Genomic DNA, 23,235 nt, shown 5'->3' on the forward strand with positions numbered 1-23,235 from the left:
TGTACCAGTCGGCCTATCGTTTGTTTTTCAGCAAACTTTCAAGTAGTTACTGAAATTTACAAACACAATACCAAAAACCCTGCAATTGAATGCTTGTAGAAAAATATTAACGCCAACCCTAAGCATAGCCTCATCCTAGCCTTAACCCTAATTCTAACACTAAACCCCGCTAACTCTAAGCATAATTTTACCCTAGCCCTAACCCTGATTGTAACACTAAACCCCTCTGACCCGAAGCAACCCAAACTCTAACCCTAACCAGGTAATGGGCTCCTGCCCTAACCCTATCCTCAACCCTGACTTAAACCCTTTACCATAGCTTAGGATTGGTTTGGGGTTTGGGTTAGGTTTAGGATAGCACAGAGTTAGAGTGAGCACAGGACGAAATAGCATGATTCCGAAATTCGGAAAAATGAAACTCTATGTTTCCACATCATTCACTTCTTCCTTGGACCTGTTATGTTTCCGTTATGATTCCTGAACGGAAATATGACGACACGTTTCCGTTGCATTTCTGTCAACGGAATATTATCATCGCCTGTTTCCGTTACGTTTCCTTGTACGGATTCAAACTTTTACCGTCAAGTAAAACATATATTTATAAAGTGTTGTACAGTTCTTACACCACGTTACCATGAAGACGTGATCGTTCGAGGACAACAAAGGCAAATTGACGTGCATTAGGTGTGTACGTTCGTAGGAATCATAAGAAGTCCTAGAAGCTTCGATGTTTTACACTGAGCTATGTGCATGTTAATTTTGGAACTGTTTCGAAACCTTACAAAATTGAATCTTTTAAACTTACTCTGTGCTTAGATTTTTAAGCAGCTGGATCATTTGAGCCAGTTTAGTCACTCAAACCAGCAATACAATACTAGGCTAACTGGATAGTTTTAGGGTTAGGGTTAGGATTTTCAAGTAGGCACACGCAGTTGTGTGGATATTGTGGTACATGGAGTTTAGTAGAGTGTAGATTTTAGCAGTATTTGCCAGTGTTGACATATTTATAAAATTATGGTTCCAAAGTGCGTGTCACAGTTGAGAACCCAAGAAAATCATGAGAAAGTCGCCGATGGATTAGCCATAAAAATAAGCCCAACTCTGAGTCAATGCCAAACCACAAGAAAGTTGTGAAACTCGCGCCAATGTAAAAAAAAAAACAACTGATGTTCGAAGTATGGGTCGCTAACATCCTATGAAAATCATGGGAAAGTCGAGGAGATTGGTCATGGTACCAACCAATGCCACTTTCCCATGAAAATCAAGAAACCTGTGGTAACTAGCCAACATATGCTAGAATGACAATCTTTAATAAAATTCATATCTAATAAGGATGTGTGAAATGGCCAATATCGCTCTTGGCCGAGATACTGGTTTGCCGTGTTTTGGCAGTTATTTTGGCGAATATGGTTAAAATCAAATCTGTGTAAAAACAGTAAAATCAACGAGTTATTGAGGTTCGTCAACATAGGGAGGGTCCTCTTAGTCTAGAGAAAAACTTCTGCCCACGGCTAAAGGCGTTAAATTAATAAATTGATATATCTGGGCGGCATATCAAACAGCAACACTAAACTTCTCCTATCTCACAGCTTTTTCCCCTTTAACATCTTTGTTCATTCCATTTTTTTTAAAGTAAAAACTCGTTTTGGAGGCATAAAGGTCCCTAAAGCAACGTTTCAAGATTTTATGGCGATCTTGTGAAAAACATGTAGTTCCAGCTAGTTTAGAGGGTTTTGGCAGCTATTTACACAAAAAGTGGGTAAAATCAGCCCAATTTGTTGTGTTTCTGACGGTTTTTACGCGTTTTTTCCCCAAATTCTACTGAGAACACTGCGTTTTAGCTGGAATAAGTGTTTTCACATGGATTGTATCCCTATTTTGTTAAAGACATCGTGCTTTTGAATGTAAAATAGGCTGATTTTTGCAAAAAAAAAAAAAAAAAAAGTGTTTTTCAGGTCGAATTGAGCGCTTTTGTCAACTTTTGCGTAAAATTTGGCAAAAACTCGTGCGTTCTGCCGGATTTTGGTGTTTTTAGATAGATTTCATTGCAATTTTACGAAATACATGTAGTTTCAGCTAGTTTGCAGCGTTTTGGGCTTGAGACCGGCAAGAGTGATGGTAGACACTCTTACCAGAGATAATTGTGCTAGCAGATATTAAAATTTCACCTGTAAAGACAATAAATTAATTGAACACAAGAAAAAGGAAACTTGATAAAAAAATTAGAATAATGGCGGGGAGAAAAGAGGGCTGCACTAAAGATTATGTACTTGTGTTCTTGAAGCTGAAAATTATCAAGGTTCCTAACAATTTTTGAAAATCACACAAATCCCAAGCTATCTCCAGGGTTTTCTCTTAATAAAATTAACTCTTAAAACAAATTGGGATTTTACCTTGGTCCTTTTTTTTTACTTTTTATGTACATTATTTATGTATAAATAATGCTCCCCTGACCCTCCCCCAAATTTCCAGAACAAATGGAAACTCTTAAGAATGATCAAGCTTTACCTTATTATTTAAAATTTTTACATCTTGAATTATCAAGTTATCACAGAGGATTTCTTGGTACTTTAACCTGTTTAACACCCTAAAAGAAGTGCACATATATACTACACACAATCAGCCCAGTCAAAATGTGCCACAGCTGACAATTTGGCTGCCTGCCACAATATAGCTGCCGCTAACTTCACACTTTTCACACTTCCATTCAAGACAAGGTTCAGCCTCTGCTGCCTATTACTATCACCAGCTTGCCTTCCACTCAAAAACATTTTGACTGAGCTCATCCATACATACATACATAAGTGGGAGATTAGGTTACATGAGCGAACCTGCACTATTGAAAGAGATCAATGAATTACAATTCAAAGAAACATTGATAAATAAAATAAATCAATAGAAATGACAAAAATCAAACTAACAGCAGACAGTACTCTTTCAGCCTTCTGGACCTGAGCAGTGCAGTGGTCTTCAACTAAGTGCTTAATTTGGACATAAAACCAGAACTTGGTATAGCTAAATATTATTATTTTTCTTTTAATATTCCCACTCCAGCTGATGTGTATTATTTGAATTACAAGTCTTATTAGCATGCAAAATCACCTATGGACAAGGCACACACTTTGGACATAAAACCAGAACTTGGTATAGCTAAATATTATTATTTTTCTTTTAATATTCCCACTCCAGCTGTTGTTTATTATTTGAATTACAAGTCTTATTAGCATGCAAAATCACCTACAGACAAGGCACACACTTTGCACCAAAATAGCTTTGCATCAAGTACATTATCTAGTACATCATTACCATCTTCAGGTATTTCTAATTTACTTGTGAAAATCACACAAATCATAAGCTATATACAGCATACAATCAGCAGCAAATTATTAGAAAGGAATGCAGTAAATTTTAATAAGAATATTACTAAGTAGTTAAATAACAAATAGCCCAGTAAAATTGTGCCCGTTGCTGGGAATTTGGTTCTCAATAAAATTAGCTAAAATAGCCAATCTTGAGTTTTACTGCTCACTCAAAATGGGCTGGCAGCTTACAATTTGGCCGCCTACAATTAAGTACCTTCCGCTAACTTCACATTTTTCAGACTGCTTTTCAGGAAGAGGTTTGGCCAGCTTTTCTACTACTCAAAAACATTTTGACTGGGCTGTGCAAGTCTTACTAGCATATAAAAAGCACCTTCAGGTAGATTACAGCAAAGCAGACTTTGTACCAAATGCTCTGCATTAAGTACATCATTACCCTCTTCAAGTATTTCTAGTTTACTTGTGAAAATCCCACAAATCACAAGGTATATTACATTATACATTCCAGTTGACAAAGCAATCAAGGGTAATTTTTTCATAATGGATGCAATGATCTTCAGTATCAAGATTATTTGGTACCTAAATAGTAAAATGTTCGAGAGAAGAAATAATCATAAACATTTTTTCTTTCTCATCAGCATCGACTTCCAAAAGTAATGGATAATGACCACCTAAAACAAAGAAGAAATAAATCAAATTTGTGATTTCACAGGGCTTCAATACGAAACAACTATACATATCTTTTATTTCCTACCACTTACAAGTGGCAGGAATGGCCGAAATGGCCTTCACGTGAACACAACAGAATCCTATGCGTGTGTAACCATGTAGAACTATTTATTCGGTATCGAAATTACATCCCAAATGTCATGATATTTGACTGAAACTCAGCTTACCCATCTTTCGTTTAGACTTCGAAACTTGCTGCTTTTTACCACCGTTTCAATGTTTTCTTGTTGTTCAAAAGGTGGTAGGGCCATTGCAGACCGTGATTTTTTTTTTACTTGAGAACCAGATCACAACACCCAAGCCTTTTCACGCTAAATATTAAACTACTGAGATTTCCTTCGCCGCCGTAAGCCGCCATTTTATCTTTCCCTGAATACTAGTTCCCAAGCTTCGAGCCCGAAGGTCTCAGACATGCACTGAAATTATGATATTCGTTATTTCAGGGCCAATTTAGAAATAACGGTAATCGTTATTTTGGTGTCGAGATCATGCTGATCACAACTGAACGCACATTTACCCCTTTCCTCCGCCATCTTGAATGTTGTAAGACAGTGGAACCGAGTCCTTCTCTTTATTTAACACGTGTAAAGAGCATTGGTAAAGAGTGCCACGAAATTACTATATCCATAAATTTGGTGCCAATTTAGAAATAACGATAATCGTAATTTCGGTCTCGAGATCATGTTGGAAAGTCGGCACTGTGCCATTTGCTACTTTCTGAGGATAATATGATCTAAGAGGTTTGCAGATGTAAATTTAGCCAACAGAATGGTGACTTCCTCAAGTAATTTCTTATACTAAGAGACAAATTGAGACTTGTCATTTGACTGTGATTCATAGTTGAAAAAGTTTGTGACATCTCAATACTCATGTACAGTTTACCTCATTGTTGGCTTGAAAGATTTTATTCACTTGTGAAGAATCCAAATTCACTGTTTACTATGTTCATTTGCTTGTTTTTGATCCTTTATGACTCATGAATAAAACCTGCTTGAGCTCACCAGCCATTACATACTCTTCTTTCATTGCTTTATTTTAATTATGCATTTGCTATGTTCTGTTGGCTTATTTAACTGTAACACAATACCTATCACACTACTTTTCTTTTTGAATTGTATAACCATAGAAAGATATCAGGCTATTTGGCTTAAAAGGGGCAAAAGAATCATCATTTGCATTTGGTTTTTGTGGCCCAAAGCCAATCCATGTCTCATATTTCACAAAAAATTGAGGGCCAAACATCGTTTTCTTTATTAAAACTGGACCTTCTTTTAACTTTATGTAACGGGCAAGCAACATTTAGCATGCCACTGGTATATTCCTTTTTTATGTGAACAATCCATAGTTTCTCTTTCATCGAAATTTCAGTTCTCTGGGTTTAGGATGTCTCCTGTAGATCCATTGTCAGACCAAGTTCTTAGTGGGGTGTGGCTTGATTGGCTCTGTTCCTATTTGTTTGTGCAGCAGCAAAAATTTTATCCGCTAGAATGGAAGTAGCCTAGAAGTCAGGGTCCTTAGCCCAAAGAGTAACTTCCTGAATTAGCCCTTAATTCCCTAGGCTGGGGCACTGCTTTATAATTTAGCTTGTGAAAAGTTCTCCAGTAGCTAGTGCCAACAGGTTAACTTGTACTGAATGAAGTTTGAGCCTCCTTATACTGGTTAGTTGTTGGGGACCAATTGCTGGATGCTTTTGTTTATTTTATTGAAATTGGGTAAATTTTAAGACTCAGTTCAAGTAAGATTTGATACGCTATGTGAGGAGTGATATAATCTCTTTAACCTTTCAGAGGCACTACTTATAAACATCTCTTTAAGAGGAAAATATTACATTGAAGGATCCCCTGTCACTATGGCCTGTGAAGCTTCTGGGAAACCACTGCCGGATGTATCATGGATTAGAAATGGAGCAGTGGAAAGTTCAGGGAAGAAAGCTACGTTTTTAAAGTTCGATAACATAAACAGAACAGATGCAGGACAATATACATGTCGAGCCAATAACTTAGTGGAAGTCACTTCTATTGACACATCAATTGTAGTTCAGTGTAGGTACATTTTAACCTTAGTTTTCTATTTCTGAATTTACCTTATCTACAGTGCGAATCCTGTTATCGAAGGTGAAAGGAAACAGAATTCCACATCACGTCCTTTTCGGCTTTGTATACATTGATCCCAACTATTGGTTGCGACAATTGAATTTGCATGGAATCATTGCTCATGTTATTTTACTTAGAAGGATGTGACATTTTTCGCCAAGTCATTGCAGCTTCAGTTGGACTGTGTTTAACTCAGAAAATGGCTTAAAACCGTTTCCGAATCATTGTGACGATCCAAAATTCACTCTTTTTGACTAGCGCACAAGGCTGGTGATTACAACCTTCACTTTTTTTCTCATTTAAAGGCAGGGAAAGGAATGACAAACTCCGCACTTGGGTAATTGATTTCTATGACTTTCTGGTTTTGGAGGTTGCGTAACCTGCAAGCATTATGCCGCCCCCTCTGAGAGATATGCAATTCCTACCTTCATTTAGTTTCCCCTAGGTTTTTCATTCAAACAAGCAGTTTATATGCTATTGTCCAGGCAAATTTAAAATACTTATCATCACAACTGTAATTTTATTTAGCCTGTTTCAGACTCCCAGGAGGTAAAACGAGCCACGATAGTGCGAACACAACCTGACCAAATCTCCTTGGTTTTTCGCTCTTCTGCTGCTTAAGCTCTTTGCAACAGCAAAATTGAGGAAGCTTGGATTGTTAACAAAAAAATGAATTGTTTGTTTGCATATTTAGTAGTGGAGTCGAGCCTTTGAGGCCCCCGACTTAAGGTTTCTGTTAAACTGATCAAGGGAGGCTCTGTTCCTCAGGAATCTCTCGGATAAATATATCATCCTGGTACCAATTGAGGAAAATAAGGAATGTCTTTGATTCAAATTGAGTTTCCGCTATTTGTGAGAAGAGATCCTCTCACGTGCAGCATCTAGGGCACTGTTGCACTAGTCTTTTGGCTCAAAATTAAGGATTTTCATCAAAAATTTTTCATGAGCGACAACGTTTTTATGTCCGTTAAGACATAAAGCTCGTACTCACAAATTGCTCATTTTTATTAACAGAGGATTTAAAATAGCTACCCTAGTAACAACATAGTTGGTGTTATTTTTCTTGTTGCAGTAATGCCATTGTTTTTCAGTGTGCAATGTGTAAGTTAAAGTATTTTGCATATAGTCAGCATTCCAACCATGGGTTAATGACTTGCTACAATTTTCCATCTCAAAAGCGTTATATTTTCTGCTCAAGGCACTTTATGGACTGATACAAGATAAACCCTTCCTTGTTGCATTATCATGCACTTTCTAGACTATTAAAATAGGTTATGATTTATAACCAAGCGAAATGTATGAGCGATGAATAAACTGAGAATGAGATTTTGATTTGATTTAAATTTTTAGACAAACCTGAAGGTGTGAGACTCACTACCAATGCTGCACAAAATACCGTCACTGAAGGAGACACTGTTACATTCAAGTGCATAGTTATGGCTGCTGTGCCACAAGTGTCAATTTAAAAGTTCTATTTCAATGGCAGCCTCCTAAGCGAGAACAGCAACAGCGAGTATACTCTCAATAACGTCAATCGATCTCAGCACTATGGCGAGTACAAATGTGTCCCACATAATGACGTTGGAGATGGAGCAAAAGCCATTGTGAGACTTAACATAGAGGGTAGGTAGGAACATCTTTTAGCATTTTTAATTACTTTGGATTTATAATCTAAAACGGGAAAAATGTTTTATACCAGTTTACATTGCGTCAATAAAACTTCCCACACAGTGAATCATTACAACCCCGAACAGGGAGGAATAGAGACCCTGGTGATAAGGTTGACGTTTTGTGCCTGGCGATCAACACATGTGCTAGTTAGCAGTATTCTTACGCAGATGAAGACTTTTGCTGATGTTCCTGATGTTTCGAACAGATTTTCGAGGATAGAGAATGTTTTCTTCAGATTTAGTGTAGGATGTCAGTATCATTTGAACTGATATGTTATCAAAATGAATTAAAATATTGGTTAGCGAAAATGAGCCAAAATTAAAAAAAAAAACGCTAATTAACAACATCGAGTTAAGATATCACCACTCAATTATATGCTGCCTTCAATCCTAATAAGCCAGGGAAACTGCAAGTGGTGTTTGACTGCACAGCCCGATACAAGGGCACATCGCTCAATGACCAACCACTAAGTGGTCCAGACTTGACTAACAGCCTGCTTAGTGTCCTATTAAGATTTCGTCAGGAACCAGTATCCCTCTCCTCAGACATTAAAGCCATGTTCCATCCAGTATTGGTTGATCCCTTAAGGTTCCTTTGGTGGCCTGGCGATGACTTATCTAAGAAGCCTGTTGAGTACACCTTTTGGTAGCGCGTCTTCACCTAGTTGGGATAATTTTGGTCTTCGAAAGACGGCTCAAGACAATGCAGGAGACTTTGACAATGAAGTGATCGACACAGTATTGAAGAACTTTTATGTGGATGACTGTTTGAAATCGATGCAATAAAATGAAGTCGCCAGTGAAGTGAGAGAAGATTTGTGTGTCGTATTGTCAAGAGGTGGATTTCGATTGACTAAATGGTTGTGTAACAGGAGGGAAGTCCTCAAAACCATTCCAACTTCAGACAGAGCTTCGTCAATTTTGAATTTGAATTTGAATTTAAATTCTGGTGTACTTCCTATTGAAATAACCCTTGGTGTTCAGTGCAACATAGATAGCGACATGTTTACCTTTAAGATGGTACTTAGCTTACTAGCTTACTTAGCTTACTAGCTAAAAAGCTCCTTCAAGATCTCTGCAAACAAGGACTCACCTCGAATGGAGAGATAGTGAGAGAGAAATCTCAGTTTTGGAGACGATGGCTATCTAATTTACCTATGCTTTCAAGTGTTGCCTTACCTATAAGTCTGAAAGCGATCGACTTTGGCTGGGAACAAAATGCAGAACTTCAACACTTTGCAGATGCCGCTCAGATTGCGTATGGGACTGTGTCATATGCAAAACTCGTCAATGAAAATGGCCGTACCCATTGCAGTTTCCTCGCTGGGAAATCTCGCGTAGCTCACGTAAGACAGATGACTACACCCAGATTGGAATTGTCAGCCGCTGTTTTAGCTGTCAGAATGAATCAGACGTTAAGAAGAATTTCAGTCAAAAGTTGACAAGACAGTGATTTGGTCAGACTCCACAGCTGTCCTCCAATATATCAAGAGCAAAGAGACAAACGATTCTACATGTTTGTGGCCAATTACCTGGCAGTGGTACATGATTGCTCAGAACCTTCCCAGTAGAACTTTATGCCAACAAGCATCAACCCAGCTGAGGATGCCAGCCGAGGAATAGCGGTAAAGGAGTTATTAAAGAGGGAAATTTGTCTCAGAGGCCCTAAGTTTTTGTGAGAAAGTGAGACATCGTAGCCCACCCATCCAGTCTCTTCAGTCAGCATTTCTGAGTAAGACACAGCAGTCAGAGGTCAAGCTCGAACAGACCATGTTACTCTCATGGAGGATAAACGACCACTGAACCAAATGGTTCTGCAATATTCGTCATGGTTTGAGCTTTAGAAGAGAGTTGCTCGGTGTCTACGATTTAAGAAAAATTCCTTAAAGCAAGAGAGACGACATGCACAGGCTCAAATCCTCGCATACGTGCAAAAATTAGCTTTCTCGCCAGTGTTTAAAGTCCTCCCAGACTTGAGCCCAGGAGAATCTGAGAAGTGTAAATTGAAGATTATTAGCTCACTTGGTTCAGTGTACAAATTCAGACCATTTCTGGATGGAGCAGGAATATTGAGAGTTGGTGGTCGGCTTCAAAATTCTTCATCAGATTACCAATCGAGACATCAATTGCTGTTACCTTCAAAGCACCATGTTACCAAGCTGCTCATTATGGATGTTCATCAGTCTGTGGGTCGTCTAGGTGAAGAATATGTCCTGACCAGTTTGAGACAAAAGTACTGGATCTTCAAGGGACGGCTGCTCTTTGAAGAGTACTCAATAACTATTTGACTTGCCAAAAACAAAATGCTGCGAAGGGCCAACAATTGATGTTAGATTTACCTGACAACAGGCTTATTCGAGATAAACCCCCGTTTTCTAACGTTGGAATAGATTTATTTGGCCTACTGTATGTGAGGCAAGGCAAAAGTTATGATGTCTTTTCTCTTGCTTAACTATTCGAGCAATCCATATTGAAGTGACCGAGTCTCTCGAAACAGAATCGTCTATTCGCGCTCTTTGCAGATTCATCAGCAGAAGAGGGACGCCAAAGATGATAATAGGTAATAATGGTATGAACTTAAGTAGCGGAGAGAGAGAAATCGGTGAAGCCCTAAACAACTGGAATCAGCAGGAGATGACACTTTGGGTGCTTGTTTAGTGATAGTGTTGGCAATGATAATAATTATAATGACGATAGGAGTTGTAAAAATATCAATGATAATAATGCTGGTGACATTGATATGAGTAACAATAAACGGTTTAGGAAGTATAGTCTATCTTACCCAGAACCTTTATAAAAAAAATTATTTGAGCTAACGTATTGTTATTATCATGTGGTTTGAGGTTGGTATGATGATTACATAAAATTAAGAATTGCTTGTCGATCATTTTAAGTCGTATTTTGTTTTTCCTCAGTTCAAACAGTTTCGAGTACAGTTGCCACCTCATCCCAAACAACCCCTGCAGGTAACTGTTTTTTTATAGGCGTTTTTTTTTGTACCACCATATAAAACTATGTCATCAGCGACTCAAAAGATCTTTATGAGTAAAAGGCTGTACCTTCCACAATAGAAGGAGTAAGAACAAGCATAATTATAGATGTATAAAAGTATTCTTTTTATTTCTCTCAAGACTCCTTCCAATATTTTGAGGCATATTATGCTGGCCATCTTCAAACACAAATAACTTAATTCATGGGCTTTGCAAAACTATTTTTCGAGTGGGGTAGGGGTGGGGAAATGAACCATAGTATTCGTTTAAAAAAATATAATTCAATCCCTCTGTGGACCTACTTACACATGTTACAAGTTTCTTTATCAAATATTAAAACATTGTAAACAAGGCTAACCGTAACATGTTCATGCTCTTACGTGCATTAAAACATAAGTTTTTAGAGTCTCGAGCTTAGTAGCACGCTGTCAGAACGATCTCTGCAGGGATTATTGGACAGTGTTCAAGCTGAATTATTGTTTGATGGAACCACTTCTCAGCAGTTTTTGTGAATCAAGGCTGTTCATGTTTTTCGTAAATGTAAAAGGACACGGCTTTTCTTTAGCTTCAGAAAGCACAGAAGTTTACCTGACAGCTACAATACAGGGGAACTGTAGCAGACGTTCAGAAGTTGCTGCGAAATTTCCAGTAATGGTTAGATAATCTATTTGATCCATATACCCGCGTGTATAGAATACTGCCATAAGATTTATCATTACAATCAAAAGGGAATTTTAATCCGTCTACTCTTGAACGAAATCTCAATATTTCTGTTAAAACAAAATGACATTTTGAACGATCTTTAATTATGAAAAAAGTATTCGAATTTACATTTTTTCTTTAAATGTCCTTTTAGGCTTGTCAAATTGCCTCTAAGTTTGGCTGCTCATCCGCCAACACCGTGAACACCAGGTAAGGTGCGGTTTGTCTCAACACTGAAACAACAAACGCCAACGCAGATCTGTGTTCTGCGGCTGGAATGAGATTTAACTCAGTTTGGCGTATTTTAGTGTTAAAACTGGTGTTTCTGCTCTAAAAAAATCTTATTTAATGCAAAATAATCTACATTTGAAGTACATTTTATTTAATGTACAACAATGGATTGACACAGAATGACATGAATCAATTTTATTTACCTTGGTTAATTAGATTTAAAATACTCTTTTGGTTAAATCTCAATGTATTTCAAAACTTAAAAGTCACAAAAGTACGAATGGAATGCCGAATAGAGCACCGTGCCCTAAAGAGCTCGATGCATAAATTGTGACTGATTATGCAATTGAAGCCGTGAAGGTACTCAATTTTTGTCACGCGAGGTACGCCTTCGTCGAATTGCTGTAAACGCTGTCCTTTCGGTAACATGCTTTGTTTGGCGCTGAATTCTTTCTAATCTTTAGGCTACTCATTTATAAAAAGTCAAAACAGACCACGAGACGCCTATATCCCCAAGTGTAATGTTGCGTAAATTAAGTACCGCGGGTCTCTTAATTCATAACCTGTTTAACTATTATTATTATTATTATTATTATTATTATTATTACTCAAGTAACGTTTTTTAAATTAAGGTAGCGACAATTTTTTCACAGAACAAAGACAACAACAAGGTCCTATAATGAAAATGTTGCTTATTGTAACAAATGGCTTTGCACTGTAATCGTAATAAGCTTTCAAGGGAGAGATAAAACGAATATTAGGAAGAGGTAATGTAGTTCTATTCTCCAAATGACAAATGTTTGAATAGGTGAAGAATGTAAAAGCGGATGAAGAAACTACTTGCAAACCTAAATGAACTCTTCCCACGATTTATTTTTGTTTAATACAGACTGTATAATCAGTCATAACTTATGCGTCTTACTCTTTTCGGCACGGTGTTCGATTCGGCATTTTACATCCTTCCCCTCTTACCTAGGTGTGGCAGTGTTGTTCTCGACTTCATGATGAGGTTCAATCGAAGTGTAGTTGTCAGCAATCTTTTGACTGTCCTGTTTGATGCTGCAATGGAAGACAAATTCGGAGGTTTTAAAGTCGATCCAGAATCAATTAAACAAGTTTTTATACCCACAGACGGCTCGGAAAGCACAACAAAAGGTAAATTTTACAAAGAAATATTATTATTAAATGTTTACACGAATTCGTCCGAAGAAGTACTTTTTCAAATTGTATTCCGTATCTGTTTAATCAAACAACTCAATTCTGTGAGTCATATATTTCCAAGTTTTTTTTTGTCGCTGTTGTTGTTTTTATTTAGTTAAACAAAATCTTACTTTTAAAAATTTTTATAGGGAGAGTAGCATCTTGCTTTTACTTAGTACCTAGCAAATAAGAGTTAACGGTTTTCGTTTAGGAGCGTAAGCTATGTAGTGAGGGCAGTGTGTTGACCACGATCACTGTAAATGTTGTTTGAATGTTACCTGATCAAGCTTTGTAAACTGAATCATTTTAGGTCCTGAGGAATGTAACTGCCCATCTAACAACGTCTCGTTAGCCATAAATGGGGTTCTTGCCTTCATAATCGTTCTTCTAATTATTTACATAATCTGGCTACATAAGAAAGGTAGGTAAAAAATTCATAATCTATGATAGAGGGTTTGGCTGCAAGATTCATTATTAAGCAAAAGCAAATCTTGACCCAAATCCACATCATTTGTCTTTTTTTTTTCCTTTCGTTCTTTTTCAGGCGCTGTAGGGAAACAGAGGTAAGAATTTGCTGCCACTTGGATTGTGTCGATGTAATGTTCCAGATATGGTATTATCTTATAACAAACTTCCACTTAAAACTGATGCAATTCTCAGCTCGTCATAATTATTTGTATACTTTCTCAATTGTAGGACCTATGAAGATAAAAGAGGTGTTTCCTACGTAAGTTACAGCCAAGACGTTGAAGTCATGTTAGTGTGGCCAGTAATTATGTAATCTCGCTTTACCTCTACTCGCTAGAAGGAAATAAAGGCTTACAACAAATAGGAAGGAAAAAAGGTGTAGTTCTACAAAAAAGGCATAATGCATTAGTGACAGGTACAATAGAATATAGGAAGAAGTTTGACTCAATAGGGTCTTTGTCCTGGGATCATGTCATTTACCAAGCTACTCCATGGATTTTCCTTCGGTTGTTTCTGAGACAATTGCATGATTTCACTTCATAGATCGCAAACTGGTCTGCACCCGGTTGATATTTGTTTTGTAAATATTTTTTTTCTCACGCCGTTTTGGCCGTCTGTTTATCTTCATGCCTTACTTTCAAAGCATTAGTCCTGGAGCTTAGTACAGCAAGAGTTTTTTTTTCGTGTGTGCATTTGTCAAAAAATTGCACTACCAATCGACGATCCTCATGTTGTAGTTTGTAGCTTCAGCGAATATGCTATGAACCTCGATCACTCCATTGGACGTGATAGTTTCAATGGCAGAGAACAAAGTGTTTGTAATAAGAAACATTAGTAATATTAAAGGACAAGAGATTATAAACTATTAATAATCTCTTGTTATGGAATAATATAAACGTTTGTCTGATGAAAACGGGTAAACTGATTTCTATAAACATGTAGGGCATTTTATTGGGATTAATAACAGATTTGTATATGAATACCTTAACGGCATGTTGGTTTAATAGAATGAAACAGGATTAGAAGATAGCGAACCAAGTCTACTCGATTCAGCAAAACTCACCCAGCCTCCTGCGGAATACATGGATCTCATAGAAGTCAACAAACATGATAGAAAGGCACAAAGTACTGCTTCAGGTGCTGATTACGTGCCTCTTCATCCGTTAACACGCTGCTGGGAAGTTCCAAGATACCACGTGACCATAGAAAAAATCATTGGTAAAGGTGCTTTTGGTCAGGTTGCCAAGGGAACAGCAGTAGGACTTCGAGGGAGTCCTGAAACGACCACAGTGGCTATTAAGATGCTTAAAAGTGAGTTCTTGAACTGTAAATTGAATGAGAGTCTTGGCCTACAGTCATATACTGTTACCGGGTTACCGTAACTTTTTAGCTATTTGTGATTGGATAACTTATGTCGCTATTTCGACATTTTGCATATTATTCCCGTAAACCAAATTTTACTCCTTATTTTAACGCTCCAGAAAACGCTACTGAATCGGACAAGAGAGATTTGATGAAAGAACTTGACACAATGAAGCAGCTGAAACCACATCCTTACGTCATTAAACTTCTGGGATGCGTTACAGAATCTGGTAAGCTTTGATTATGAGGTCTAATTTTGCTGTACACATTTTGCATCTGATTTACTCTGTAACGCTTTCTCGTCATTGATAATTTGTTTCAGTGGAAGATTCACTGCTTCACAATTGCGCACAACAAACAACCATCGCATATGGTAATTTTATCCTTTTTTTAGCTAACATCGACGCTCTTGGATTTGCTGATAGACGAAGACCAAATATTTGCCATTGTACAAGCCATCCTGTTGTATAAGCAGAATCGCTTTTTCTAAGGGAATATTTGGTCTGTACCTTCTTATGAGATCGTTACAAAGTTTTCCAGCTTTTCATCGTAAAACTACATCTTGTTTTCGTGCGATTTCTTCAAATGTATTGACCCTGACTGCTATTTATTTTTTTTACTTATTGCTAATTTTTTTAGAGAGAGAAATATCTAAATGAAACTGTTTAATTTCTTCAGAACAGCTGCTGGTTTTGATTGAATATGTGCCTTTTGGGGATCTGCTGGGTTACCTGAGAAAGAGCCGTGGATTAAAAGACACTTACTTCCAAGACCCGGATGTCAAACCACAAACAAATCTGACGTCACAGCAGCTGATGAAGTTTGCTTGGCAAATTGCTGATGGAATGAGTTATTTGTCCTCAAAATCTGTAAGTTCACTAAAAAGGCACCAAAGAAAAACAATTCTAAAACCTTCTTGTAAGGTGTATCGTCATGTTAAGCTATGTCTTGCATAGAAAAATACGTCTTCACAAGATCACGCCCGGGATATGCAAACGTATTCTTACCGTCTTGTTGAGGCTATTTCTTTAGGGCCAGGAACCCTACCAATTTTGACGTCATCACCTAAGTTATATTTTAGTGTGCGAATGGCGATATTTGTGCATCGCTGCAAGAGTACCTCATCAAAATAAAATATCTGGGTTTTTCTCGTGTAGGCAAAGGCAGAGACGTGAATGAATAGGATCTTTAATTCAGCCTAAACTGAGTGTACAACGAATATTCATTTTAGTGACAAGAAAGAAAAGGAATCAAAACTTGAAATTAAAAAATTCGTCTTTGGTTGCAAAAATGCTACATTACAGAACCCTACTTCGAATAAAATCTTCAGATTAGCTTTCTATGTAATAATTATGAATTGCAGAAATAAAGTGGTTTGCTTCTCTTTGGAATATGGAACAGCGATTATAGTAATTTTAATTTTCTGCCATCTGGAATAAAGAGAAATACACACATCATATTATGTCGCTGGATATTTCTATTTTCCTATCTGAACCATTTCATTTCAGTTCTTTTTCTTCTGGAATCGCTAATTTTTGCTCTCGGATCAATGCTTTCTTAGATCATTCACCGAGACCTTGCGGCTCGTAATGTGTTGGTTGGACATAAGGAAACTTGTAAAGTGACAGACTTCGGAATGGCAAGAGATGTGCAGCAGGAAAATATTTACGAACGAAAGACTAAGGTAATCAAGAAAGAGGGGAGGTGGGGGCGGTACTACATATCGTTCAGTTTAGTGATCTTTCACAATCATTGTACTACTGATTTCGATGACAAAATCCTTGGACGGGACCGTAATGAAAATATTAGCCTTGCGTATACGAATATAATTTTAAATATCACTGTCTTTGATCGGTCGCTTCCTATAATTTTTTAGCTGTTTCACAAAGTGATATTTGAAATCTTTAGGGCCGTCTTCCCGTGAAGTGGACAGCTTATGAGGCCTTGATGTATGGTAAATATACCACCAAAAGTGATGTGTAAGTATACCCGATTATTACCCGTAGCAATTTTCCAACAAGTTTTACCAATAGAATAAGAGGAAGGGTAAGTTTTGGGCTCGGTAAAGAAATAGAGAAAGATGTTTTTCATCCTCTCACGAGCGTTGGACAATGAAAATATTCTTCACTCCCCATGAGGAATCGAACCTAAGACCATCGGATTCCGCGCTCCGATGCTCATACCACTGAGCCACAGAGACTCTACGACTCTACTCTCTTGCATACTGCAAGGATCAGCGATGTCGATAGAGTCATGTTTGTAAATAAAAATAAGAGAGAGAATCGGAGCGCGGAATCCGAAGGTCTGAGGTTCAATTCCTCGTGGGGACTCAAAATTTTTCCTTCGTCCCACAATCGTGACAAGACGAAAAACATCTTTCTCTAAGTTTTATCAGTTTCAATCAGGACATGAATTCTATGCTTTGTCAAAGAATACATATATTTTAGTTGTCGTATAAAATGTTTATGTCTTCAGTCACCCAATATATATTTGTTTGATTTGTCTTTCTGCAGATGGAGTTATGGAGTTTTGCTGTACGAGATTTTTACCATAGGTAACATCGAATGGAAATTTATAAGGCCCTGTATATGTTTTTGCTATATACCATGTTCAATTAAGCAATGTAAGGTGTTCACTTAGACAAACGTAAAGAGCTTCAAACTACATCAAATGACATGGGTGGTGTTTCAGTGAAGGTCGTTTTTTCGTCACATTTATATTTCGATGGTCTTATGGCTCTTCCAGGTGGTTCACCTTACCCACGAATGGATGGAAGAAAAATTGCAAACTTACTTCAGGATGGATACAGGATGCCTAAACCACAACACGTTGATGAGGAATTGTAAGTGTTTTTTCAATTCGTTCTACAAGGAAACGTTCTTTAAATCTCTAACAGATCATTTGAACAATACCAGGTATCAGATTATGATGAAGTGCTGGAAGAATGACCCAGATGCAAGACCAACTTTTACTGAATTGAAAAATCAGCTTAAGGACATGGAAACCCTACACAAGGTGAGAATTTTCTTCAACATGAAAGTTTCTTTTCACGTTAGACCGACTAACTTAGGCTTAGCTAATTAGGGTTTTAAACCTAATAGCGTTTAGCTTAGATAGCGTACTTTTTACGAAGTTGGGATTGCATCTTCTTGTTATGTCACTGAAACTAGCACTCCACGAAAAACAAGGAGGAAGCGAACTAGAATGTCCTTGCGACAATTGACTCATTATGGTTATTTAAAATATGGTAGGATTATTGCAAAATTGTATTGAGACGCACAAAGAGCAGCAAACGACACCATAAAATACTTTCTTGAATTTGTTTTGGTGTGAAAAGCTGACCACTTGGGAGGATAAACGCTTATAACGTAAGAGGAACACTTTTTTAATGATGCCGATTATTGTATTATTCTTTTCTGCAGAAGCTGATCAACATGACAATGTACGACAAGCAGTTGTATGCAAACGTCGAGGATTTAATGGTGTAGTTAGATAGATTTCCACGGTATATGACCGGCTAACAGTTTGAACACTTTGCCACAACAAGTTTCAGGGCTGAATCATCTTTTCCTCACACGCTTACGTGGTAGAAAAAGCCATTTTGTGTTAAGCAATTAGGCTGGAACGTTATAACTCAATTGATTTTATATTCTTAAACGCTGTAACGCTTTTATCAGTTTACCGATAAAGTATACTCTCATTTCTCTTTTACATGTTTAGCACTTACACGCATGCTCGATACAAGCGTTGGAGTTCAGTTTATTTTCTGACTCAATTCTGAAAGGCAGGATAGTGCGGAAAATATCCAATTAACTAGATTGATGAGATCTCGTTCTGTGTGCCGTAGTTGTCTGCAGTTTTAGTAAATTGCTAAAAAATTGTTTTTCCGCAAAACCCGCTTGGTTTTAGGAAAGCTATCCGGCGCATAAACTGCTTTCCCTAAGACCGCATCTACCTGCGATACTAACTCGAAATACTTTTACACTGAAAGTATTATTAATTAAAAATTAGCCTTATCCTAATAAAAATTATAATTGGCACATTACTTGTGCAATCGTCTTAGCTTTGAGAGATGAATTAGCTGAAAATTGTATATAAAATTTTGAAGATTTTTGCCCAGAGGGAAATGACTATTTCCTAAATTTTCTACGGGAAACGAAATGTAGAGAAATTGTGAAATACATGGTATGGTAAGACCACAAGAAGCTAAATTTTAAGATCTGATTTATGCAGGTAAATAACTTTATCTCCTAGGATTTGTCGCCACAATCAGGAGCATGTCGCGAAAGTGTGATAATATTTTAACACCTACATTAAAATGCACAGGTTTTACCCCTGGAGATGTTTATTAAATCATTAGTGCTCTCTCGAGTAGCCTGGAGAGGATGAAAAAATAAAATAATAAGAACGGGTGCTGACCATACAATTTTGGAACAGTCAACAAAAGTTAGTGCTCTGGGAATTATTGGTAGTTATCGTCACGTAAACTGCGCTTTGTCGTGAAAGAGGAAATAAATGGATTTGCAACGGGACATTCAGTGTACATTGCTATTACTGGCGTCCAGAGTATTGTCTTTGAAAAAACCACTTAACTTTTCACGTACAATTCCTGCAAATGCAAAGTGTAATTATAGTAAATGATGCGATGATAGCAGCTGAGTGAAAAAAACGGGCCAGGGGTGGGTTGGGTCGCGTACTGTTTTGTTGGTACCATTGCGCAGTTCATTTATTTCGTTCTGTTTTACTAAATGAACGCCTAGAACCGGTTAATGAATCGAAGTCCCCGCATTTTCCTTAATTCAGTGGTCTTGCCTAAGAAATGGACGTAAGCCGTAATCAAAGAACTTTTGTCTTTCGTACAATTACTGTATATACTTATTATAATATGTGCACTATATTTAACAGTTGTTCCATGAGCCCGCGCCTGATATGAACTGGCTATACCAATCTCGTATCCACCAAGTCAGAAACAGGAACCTATGGAATAATTTACCGCACGACTTTACCAATGAGCTTGTACAGATGAAATGTTACCTCTAGATTCCTGTCGGTTCATTCTGTCAATTGGATTTAAAATCCCCCCCCCCCCCCCATCAGAAAACCTGTGTAGCCAAGGAAAGTAAAAGGGAGACGTTGAATTCCACGTGTTTAAAAAAATATGTGGATTAAGAATTTGATCGAACCCAAACCCAAACCCAAACTCAGAGGCTTCACGAAGCAGAAAAAAATTGTTAGGTTAAAATGTACTTCAGATTGACGCTGGAATAAAATATAATTTGTCAAAAGCTTCTTAATAGACACTCTGGTCTTTTTGCTTTATCGTTATGTAAATGAAATGGGTGTATTGAAGAAAACATTCAAGGAAAGATGACACCCGAGCCATGGGGTAAAAAATGCGGCGTAGAAAAGTTAATTGCTTTTAATAAAGCAAAATGGGACCCAGCTACGCCAATTGTTTCGTAGGTTTTATCGAACACCAATTTTTCAGTCAATACAACGGCCCCAAACCTGAACTCTGCGGTCGCTACATCGACGACTGTATCAGCGCCACCTCCTCTACCAGGGATGAACTGACTCAATTAATAACTGTTATCAATTCATTTCGCCTGGCTCTGAAATTCCCGACACTTCTTTGGCTATTCCAGACATCAAAATTTCAATTAAAGTCAGAAACAAGAGCGAATGGAATCAGTGAGTTATCAAATTTTTTCAATTTTTGGTAATCCGTTTTAGCTCTCAATTTTTCTTCAAATTAAAGCCACCTGAAGTCAATATCATATTTGATCGTCAAAACAGTTAAGCTACGTCCGGAGCTGAATGAAAATTCAACGCAAGCAGTTTATTCAGCTGTACACAAAATACATTAATCTACGATCGAAGAAACGTTTAAGGGTACGACATACAATACTTACTAGACAAGCAATCAGGTGTCTTTGAGTTCCAACGTATAGGCAAGCGAAAAATTTTGTCAACAGGTTGATTTAGTGTTTTGTTTAACTGGAACAGAGTAAAGCTTGCGATCGAGGATAGGTTTCGTTTCAATATCCTGACCTCAATTTCACGCTTCGAGTGTAAGAGTTAAGAGTTATATTCCCAGTGAGACAAACATTTGGTTAAATCTGTAAAACGTTATACCCTAATGTTCAAATGTTTTGCTGCGTGGTAGCGAACGGAGAAACCAGTATTATGGTTGCTTAAACAGACCCGCAGTCGAAGTTGAGTTTTTGTAATGAAAGATCCTGTTAAAGTGTAGATATTTCGACACAAATTCTGTAATTCCTATAATGGAATTTTTAAGGTAACCGGTTGTTCTTTCTGTTGTGACAACGTTATGCCTTTTCTTGACCATAAAGCGTTGACCTGAGGCTAGTGCTGTAAGTTAAACTTAAAATTTAAGAGAGTGTCTCTGTAAGAGCGAAATCCGTGTCTCAAGCAAAATCGTCCGGGCCGCTCTTACAGAGACACTCTCTTAAGTACCATTTAATCAAGTTACATTAAACTTTTTGACTTTTACTTTTTGTTACCAATATGACGTTGACTAGCATTTGCTTTGGTTAATTTCCAATGTATAAAAAGAATTAATTGCTTCCGGCCAAAAATAGATTTAGCTGAGCGACACTTAGATAAATCATTTTCATATAACCGAAATTGAGAGAACCAATAAGAACACTAGAAATCGTTAGTGAGAGCGTACGACTCTTATTCAGTTGAGACTCAAACCTACCACCTTCCGTTCATTACTTCGGACACTCTAACGCTTAGATACAGTAAACTTGTAGCAAGCCAGCCAGATTAACTATGTCCACGAAGGTAAACTTCCTGCATATTGCAAGCATATGATTACTGATATGTGATTCTTACTCGTAATGCTGCATTCATTAGATTTCTTACTCATTTTACTACTGCTAGGTATTTTTGATCCAACTGAGCTTATCAATGGAATTCGCCAGCTGTACAAGATTTGCGAGGGATGGCTCTCACCATTTCCATGGTGTGAAGAGTTTCAGTTTTTTCTTGGCAATATTTTTACAAGGCTCAAAGTGGTCAGAAGAAAGAAAACGAGAGGAGAAATCACTGACGTATTTGTTGATATGTCTTCAATACTAGACTCGTATGAAGAGTGTTCAGTGCCGAGAACAGTGTTGATTGAAGGAGAACCTGGTATAGGGAAAACCACCTATTGTAAAAAGTACGCCTACGACTGGGCCACCAAAAGGCAAGCACCTCAGGGCTGCGGCTCCACAGCATTCAAAGCAGTATTGTTGCTGAAGTGTCGAGAAACGCATTCTGATGTTTGGGAAGCCATTGATGATCAGCTTCTGCCCCAAGAAATCGATAAAGAAGTCAAACAAAAATATCATTTTATTGATATTGAATGCATTGGATGAGTAACTATCCAGTAAATTGTCGGTTTTTACCGAATTAATTGAGGAAAGATTGCTCCCCAGATGCCACATAGTTGCAACAGGAAGATAAGAAGCTGGGAAAGAGGTGAGAAAATGCTGTGACACGCTCCTTCAGATCGAAGGATTCATTGAAGACCATGTGAGAGGATTTGTCACCGACTTTTAAAAAAAAGGCACGATTTAGCTCAACTGTACTTGGATATGGTTGAATGTGTCTTGAGAAGTTATAGAAAAAAGACAGGACTATTAGAAACGGAAGAATACCGGACAGATCTCTACAAACCGCAATTGAATCGCTTCGGGTTTACTCAACGACAAATTGGATTTGAATGAAAGTGAATTGGGAAACCATGCCAAAGACTTGACTGAATTTGGATTTCTTGCATAAAAGTTTTCAAGAATTCTTTGCAGCCTTCTTCTTTTCTGCTCAGGTTCAAAGCAAAGAAATTAGACCAGACGAACTAGTTTCCGATCCAAGCTATTTTGTTAAACTTGAAGAGGTACTTTTGTTTTCGTGCGGAATTTTAGCCATGAAATGCGATGAACAAGTCGTCGATTTTGTACAGAGTTTAACAAACGAAGTCAACGAAAATGAAGGCAGTGGTTTAAAAGCTGTATTGGAGGCCATTAACGAATGTGAAAGACAAAAGAGTGATTTTCAATCACGGTCAGCAAAGTCTTTTAAAACTTGTTTGAATCTGACCGATTTGAATTTGTATTACAATGGTACGAGTGAAGCCGGCGCTACATCTATTGCTGAGGCCATCAAAGGCAACAAGATACTAACCAATTTGGATTTGTGTAGCAGGGGTATCAACAAGACGCTAACCAGTTTGGATCTGTCTGACAATGGTATGAGTGAAGCCAGCGCTACATCTATTGCTGAGGAAATCAAAGTCAACTAGACGCTAACCAATTTGAATTTGTGTAGCAGGGGTATCAACAAGACGCTAACCAGTTTGGATCTGTCTGACAATGGTATGAGTGAAGCCAGCGCTACATCTATTGCTGAGGAAATCAAAGTCAACTAGACGCTAACCAATTTGAATTTGTAGAGGTAATCA

General features: G+C 37.6%; 1 protein-coding gene across 1 annotated transcript; it reads left to right on the plus strand.

Annotated features, from left to right (window-relative positions):
- Positions 1-5,898: 5,898 nt before the first annotated feature.
- On the plus strand, positions 5,899-19,137 carry LOC131800256 (fibroblast growth factor receptor-like). Its single transcript, XM_066168862.1, has 18 exons — positions 5,899-6,095; positions 7,629-7,765; positions 8,402-8,550; positions 10,728-10,778; positions 11,659-11,714; positions 12,712-12,890; positions 13,246-13,356; positions 13,480-13,498; positions 13,632-13,662; positions 14,411-14,714; positions 14,885-14,995; positions 15,444-15,634; positions 16,327-16,449; positions 16,674-16,744; positions 17,279-17,319; positions 17,511-17,607; positions 17,681-17,780; positions 18,188-19,137. Exons 1-18 carry the CDS (start codon positions 5,899-5,901, stop codon positions 18,251-18,253), a joined length of 2,034 nt encoding a protein of 677 aa, XP_066024959.1. The 3' UTR covers positions 18,254-19,137.
- The last annotated feature ends 4,098 nt before the right edge of the window (positions 19,138-23,235 follow it).

This window comes from Pocillopora verrucosa, chromosome 6, assembly GCF_036669915.1.
Source record: "Pocillopora verrucosa isolate sample1 chromosome 6, ASM3666991v2, whole genome shotgun sequence".
Lineage (NCBI taxonomy): Eukaryota > Metazoa > Cnidaria > Anthozoa > Scleractinia > Pocilloporidae > Pocillopora > Pocillopora verrucosa.

Coding starts and splice junctions, on each gene's coding strand:
- LOC131800256 (XM_066168862.1), top strand. CDS start 5,899: ATGGCCTGTGAAGCTTCTGGGAAACCACTGCCGGATGTATCATGGATT. Junction 13,663..14,410: donor ATAAAAGAGGTGTTTCCTAC/GTAAGTTACAGC, acceptor TTGGTTTAATAG/AATGAAACAGGATTAGAAGA. Junction 17,320..17,510: donor GTACGAGATTTTTACCATAG/GTAACATCGAAT, acceptor TGGCTCTTCCAG/GTGGTTCACCTTACCCACGA.